Source organism: Notolepis coatsorum (genome assembly GCF_963971535.1).
Source record: "Notolepis coatsorum genome assembly, chromosome: 15".
Taxonomy (NCBI): domain Eukaryota; kingdom Metazoa; phylum Chordata; class Actinopteri; order Aulopiformes; family Paralepididae; genus Notolepis; species Notolepis coatsorum.
The window spans coordinates 11,733,272-11,740,149 of record NC_140179.1 but is presented as its reverse complement, the minus strand read 5'-3'; the positions used below and the strand labels follow the sequence as shown (position 1 = coordinate 11,740,149).

General features: G+C 45.4%; 1 protein-coding gene across 3 annotated transcripts in view; it reads right to left on the bottom strand.

Annotated features, from left to right (window-relative positions):
* The window catches only part of LOC311241379 (alanine aminotransferase 2-like), a 77,284-nt gene that overhangs the window by 47,825 nt on the left and 22,581 nt on the right, over positions 1-6,878 (bottom strand). For all 3 annotated transcript variants that reach the window (XM_084330176.1, XM_084330178.1, XM_084330177.1), the window contains exons 4-6: positions 4,784-4,917; positions 3,460-3,573; positions 1,035-1,164 (exon numbers count right to left, since the gene is read on the bottom strand). In XM_084330176.1, coding sequence (XP_084186302.1) covers positions 1,035-1,164; positions 3,460-3,573; positions 4,784-4,917 — 378 coding nt within the window. The remainder of the gene's footprint in view (positions 1-1,034; positions 1,165-3,459; positions 3,574-4,783; positions 4,918-6,878) is intronic.

Below are 6,878 nucleotides of genomic sequence, written 5' to 3'. Positions count from 1 at the left end.
ACATAATAAAAAATAATCATCATCTTGTACACGCGCATTTTATCAAGATATCTTCACACGTTATTAACTATGGTGATATCTTCACACACGTTATTAACTATGGTGATATCTTCACACACGTTATTACCTATGGTGATATCTTCACACACACGTTATTAACTATGGAGATATCTTCACACACACGTTATTAACTATGGAGATATCTTCACACACACGTTATTAACTATGGAGATATCTTCACACACGTTATTAACTATGGAGATATCTTCACACACGTTATTAACTATGGTGATATCTTCACACACGTTATTAACTATGGAGATATCTTCACACACGTTATTAATATGGAGATATACTTGAGGTAACAGCAGTCGCATCTTTTCACCTGCGCAGCTCGATCTCTCAGTGGCGAGGAGTAACGCGTGGGAGGCTCACGCTGCCCCCGACACTTCCTGATTCTACTGCGCAGGCGCACCAACCGACCTGTAGGAGACGCGGTCCACAACGCCCAATCCCCACCCATCAGTTTCCCTCCCCGTAATACGGCCAATGTGTATTAGTACGGACGACCAGCTAAACTGAAAACAATGTGGAGAGCTGGATTCGAACACGCGAACCCAGCGTCTCCACATTGGTGGCGAGTGCCTTGCCCACTACACCACCTAGCCGCCCTATATCTTCACACACGTTATTAACTATGGTGATATCTTCACACACAAGTTATTAACTATGGTGATATCTTCACACACGTTATTAACTATGGTGATATCTTCACACACACGTTATTAACTATGGTGATTTTATCAAGATATCTTCACACACACGTTATTAACTGGTGATTGTGGCTGCCATTCGGAAGGTCTTGTTTCAAGAGGGAGGGTTGTCATCACAGCTGCAGAAAAGGCACAATATTTAACATGTTCTCAGTGTGGAAACAACCCCTCGTTCTGTGAAAACAATGCAAAACACAGGAAGAGGTACATTTTCACAACAGGTCCCAGGTGAGCGTGAGAGAGTGTCAGCAGCCCACCCACCGGTGGGGTTCCCGGGGTTGATGATGCAGAGCGCGCGCGGCTGGCAGTGCGTCCTGGCCGCCCGGTACGCCCTGTGCAGCTCCCCCACATCCAGCGCCCAGCAGTTGGCCTCGTCCAGGTAGTAGTTCACCTGTAACCAGGGGTCAGACGGATATCCACTTACAATTCAATCAGTTCCAATTATAAACCACAAAACTACAATCGACCGACCTATCTCGAGCTCCACCCGAGGGAGGCAACGGTTGCGATTGGAGGATGGATAAAGGAGGGCGCGGTTTGAGGTAGGTCAATTTAAATCAATTCCAATTGTAAACCGAGGCTACAATTCACTTACTTATAGGGATGTCCGATATCATCGGCCTACGGATATTATCGGCCGATATTGGCATAAAAATGTGATATCGGAAAATATCGGTATCGGTTTAAAAAATATATATATTATTTTTTTTACATTTATTTACCCAGGCAAGCAAGTAAGAACAAATGATTATTTTATTTATTGTCAAAGTATGCATAATGTTGTGTTTTTACACGACAAGAGATATGTTAATTACCTGAAATTATTACGTTTTTGGGGGGGGGGGGGGGGGGGGGGGGGACCCTGCATATATCGGTATCGGTTGATATTGGTTGATATCGGTATCGGAAATGAAGAGTTGGACAATATCGGTTTATCGGTATCGGTAAAAAAGCCAATATTGTGCATCCCTACTTACTTAGCATTCATTCTCCAGTGTAAAGTGACCTTGGGTCTTTTGAAAGGCGCTATATAAAATGAAGTTATTATTATTATTATTATTATTATTATTATTATTATTATTATTATTATTATTATTATTATTATTATTATTATTATTCTCCAGTTGTATTTAATAAACTGCTATGAGAAACCTCTATACCCGATATGCCATCACAGCTCTTATACCCGATCAACAACAGAAATCAATGAAAATAGTTCTCTATCTTTTAGTATGTCAGTTGTCGTTAACCCTTTCACTGCCACACGACAGAAGGTTAACCCTTTACTATCACACAACCGACGGTGATGCTCCATCATTAGCATCATTAGCTCAGCATCCGATGGAGCATCGCCGTCGGTTGTGTGATAGTAAAAGGCTAACCTTCTGTATTTGTCACAGTGAAAGGGTTAACCGGCTGTCGTGTGGCAGTGAAAGGGTTAAGATCTTCTGTTCTGAATTGAAGTGAAAGCGCGTCCTGACCTGCAGGGGGCCTCAGAGAGTAGAGGGAGTAGCCCCCCCCCCCTGACTCTTTTCTTTTAAGCCACAGATCCTGTTGTTTTTGTTGTTTGTTTGTTTTTGTTAATTTCAACCACTTCATCCAATTAGACAGCACCTTGCTTCCTTTTTTTATCTTATTTGTTTTTTTCCTGTTACTAGTGAAGGATTTGGGGTGCTTTTTCAATGTATGTGATGTATAGATTGGGGGGAGAGGATCACAGCTAAAACGGTGATCGAAATGTGCATGGAAGACGGTGATAGAACGGTGACCAGGGGATTGAATACACTGCCAGCGAGGGTGTTTGTTGACATTCCTTGTAAGAACATCTGAGATTAGAGTGTACTGTCTCCCAGGGCAGGAGGGAGAGAGGTTCATCTTAATGAAACGTGAGATGTGTGTAAAGGTTATTAACGCAGTTGTCATGACAACACGTCGCATGACAACCAGAAGGCAGGGCCGTCATTGCGACGACGAACATCTATAAGTCGAACGGTGTTTCCGGGTGGAGGGCAGACTAAAATCTGGCTGAGACTAAGAGGGAAGAAACCAGGAGAGACTCTCTCTCTCCTCTTATCACAGAGGGGGGGGGGGGGGGAGAATGCCACATCATCAGTAGCTTCGGCTACCACGAGGATGGTCTTGGCTAACGAACAGGCCTGACCACTGTTGGACTGAGAGACAGAGGGACAATAGACTGGACTGAAAGATCATTAGATAGACGAACACACCGAAAGATCATTAGAATAGACTCTTCAAGGACGATACAATTTGATAACATCTGACAACATCTGATTATGAGGTTCTGTTTATAGCAATAAAACAACGCTTTTCCTCATAAGGTATCTCACGGTGTCGAAGTGTCGAATTCTTACGGAGGTGGAGAATTAGGATGGTTTATGGATTGCACTAACGGGGGAGATAAGGATCTTATCTGCCAGTATCGGAGACGTCAGGACCATTAAAATGACACAACGCAGAGGAATTGGATGGAGGGCCAAACAGACGAAGACGTGATACTGGCCAGTTTGATCAGGATCTTACACTAGACACATATTCATCATTTTTATTTTTTCAAAAAAAAATTATTACTCTCTTTTATATAGCTTTTCTCTCCTTGTAAAGTGTCCTTGAGTCCTTGAGGCGCTTCTCTCTTCAAATCCAATTTATTATTATTATTATTACTAACCTGCACGGCCTCCAGCTCAGAGATGGCTGCAGAGTAGAGGGGGTACTGGGGGATAGGGATCAGCACGCCCGTCCTGGAGCGACCCTGGCCCGACACCAGCATCTTCAGCACACTCTGCGGAGAAACAGAGTCAGAACCCTCCAGAACATCTCGCTCTGAGGAGAAACAGAGTCAGAACCCTCCAGAACATCTCGCTCTGAGGAGAAACAGAGTCAGAACCCTCCAGAACATCTCGCTCTGAGGAGAAACAGAGTCAGAACCCTCCAGAACATCTCGCTCTGCGGAGAAACAGAGTCAGAACCCTCCAGAACATCTCGCTCTGAGGAGAAACAGAGTCAGAACCCTCCAGAACATCTCGCTCTGAGGAGAAACAGAGTCAGAACCCTCCAGAACATCTTCAGCACGCTCTGAGGAGAAACAGAGTCAGAACCCTCCAGAACATCTTCAGCACGCTCTGAGGAGAAACAGAGTCAGAACCCTCCAGAACATCTTCAGCACGCTCTGAGGAGAAACAGAGTCAGAACCCTCCAGAACATCTCAACTGGAGTCAAACCCCTGATCTGGGGTCAGCTTTGGTGTGTCCGTTTTATTTTTTTCATGTTTGTAGTCTAAAATTCTGAAATTCATGTTTGTAGTCTGGAATTCTGAAATTCATGTTTGTAGTCTGACATTCTGAAATTGATGTAGTCTAAAATTCTGAAATTCATGTTTGTAGTCTGAAATTCATGTTTGTAGTCTAGAATTCATGTTTGTAGTCTGACATTCATGTTTGTAGTCTGACATTCATGTTTGTAGTCTGACATTCATGTTTGTAGTCTGGAATTCATGTTTGTAATCTGACATTCATGTTTGTAGTCTGACATTCATGTTTGTAGTCTGACATTCATGTTTGTAGTCTGGAATTCATGTTTGTAGTCTGACATTCATGTTTGTAGTCTGACATTCATGTTTGTAGTCTGACATTCATGTTTGTAGTCCCACAGTTCAATACGTAGCTTGGTTTTTGGGTCACAGTTTCGATACGCATTTTGTGCATAAGGAGGAACAAATGCTACCATTTATTTATTTATTCCCAAACTAGCTGAAACTACTGTTTGGGTTTGGGGGGGGGGGGGGGGGGGGGGGCACCGCTGTGAAGGAAGGGTACGCTGCGTTTACAACACAAGACCAGATGAAAGCCACACGTGCACATGCAAAAAAATCAATAAGTGACGCCACTTATCGATTTCACGCAGTTATCGCTAATTATTTTCACGCAGTTATCGATAATTATCGATTTCACGCAGTTATCGATAAATCGATACGTGGTCTCAGCCTTAGTTACCATGATGCCGTCGCTGGCTCCGGTTGTGAGGTAGATGTTGTCCCAGTCTGCCGGCACGCCCTGGTCCCTCTGCTCGATGTAGGCCGCGATGTCCCGCCGAATACAGGCCACGCCCGGACTGGCACTGTACGAACCTGGGAGGGAGGAACACCTTTAACCTTTAACCCCTGGACTGGCACTGTACGAACCTGAGAGGGAGGAACACCTTTAACCTTTAACCCCTGGACTGGCACTGTACGAACCTGGGAGGGAGGAACACCTTTAACCTTTAACCCCTGGACTGGCACTGTACGAACCTGGGAGAGAGGAACATAGATATCTATAGAACACTAGATAGCTTAAGGCGGAATCACCAGCGTCACTGAACCGCCGCCATCTTGCTCTAGTCAGCCTTGAGTGAGAGTGAGTGAGCTGCACAGACAAAAATACTCATAACTCGCTGAAATATTGACGGATCTACAAACGGTTTGGTTTATTACAAGCATTATTAACGTGGCTATGATTCAAGCGGTTTGTAAAAAAAAACATCTTTAAAAAAGATTTTTTTGCAGTATCATAACTACATATTTGATGTTTATAGCAAACCAACCCGTTTGTAAATCCGTCAATATTTCAGCGAGTTATGAGTATTTTTGTCTGTGCAGATCATTCACCCTCACTCAAGGCTGACTCGAGCAAGATGGCGGCCCTACGACGACGTCGCTCTCCATTGGCCGGCAGCGCGGGTAAGCTATCTAGTGTTCTATATATATCTATGGGGAGGAACACCTTTAACCTTTAACAAAGAGGAGGTCAGTAAACGTGAGTCAGTCCATCATGTGCCAGCAACAGAAAGAGGAGCCCCCCTCAGTAAACGTGGGTCAGTCCATCATGTGCCAGCAACAGAAAGAGGAGCCCCCCCTCAGTAAACGTGGGTCAGTCCATCATGTGACAGCAACAGAAAGAGGAGCCCCCCTCAGTAAACGTGGGTCAGTCCATCATGTGACAGCAACAGAAAGAGGAGCCCCCCCCTCAGTAAACGTGGGTCAGTCCATCATGTGACAGCAACAGAAAGAGGAGCCCCCCCCTCAGTAAACGTGGGTCAGTCCATCATGTGACAGCAACAGAAAGAGGAGCCCCCCTCAGTAAACGTGGGTCAGTCCATCATGTGACAGCAACAGAAAGAGGAGCCCCCCTCAGTAAACGTGGGTCAGTCCATCATGTGACAGCAACAGAACAACTCCGTCTGACCCAGACATCCTGTTATTTTTGTCCAAAGGGCCGTTCTGAGCGCTGCTCGCCGTCAGACATCTGACTCAGCACTCTGTCAGGCCCAGAGCCAGGCTGCAGTATCATGTACACACACACAACACACACACACACACACACACACACACACACACACACACACACACACACACACACACACACACACACACACACACACACACACACACACATATATGTAACGGAGGTACGTGAGTATATCCACAGTCATGATGGACTTCATGTGTTGTGAAGTGACTGTGGCACATAGCGGTACTGCAAGTAAACTCACTCCCCTTAAAAGGCATCCAGACCCATTACTTAGAAGTGAATTCACCTCTTGGTATAGTGGTCTGCGATGTCGCCCGCGGTGCGGGAGACTGGGGTTCGACTCCCACTCAGGGCATGTCAAATGAGACCGGTTTCAGTGGTGCCGTGATTCCCGGATGCCTCGAGTGGTGTGAGTGTAACGGAGGTCCGTGAGTATATCCACAGTCACAATGGACTTCATGTGTTGTGAAGTGACTGTGGCACGTAGCGGTACTGCAAGTAAACTCACTCCCCTTAACACATTCCCGGCCAAGCACGGACATGTCCGTGTTTCGGATCCAACGGTAGAGGGCCAACCACGGACATGTCCGTGGCAAGGTTGTTTTGGCTTTTATTCCATTTTAATAACCTACTCAATGTCACCGAGCGGCACTGCAGATTTACCCTACTCTTGGAATTCGGAAAAGTGCATAACCGGCCAGATCCTCGTAGGGGCGCTGTCTCGATAATGCAGTGTTCCCTGTGGCAGAAAGGTGTTTTATTTTTTTGGATCTCGAATGGACTTTCCTGTTAGGGTGAA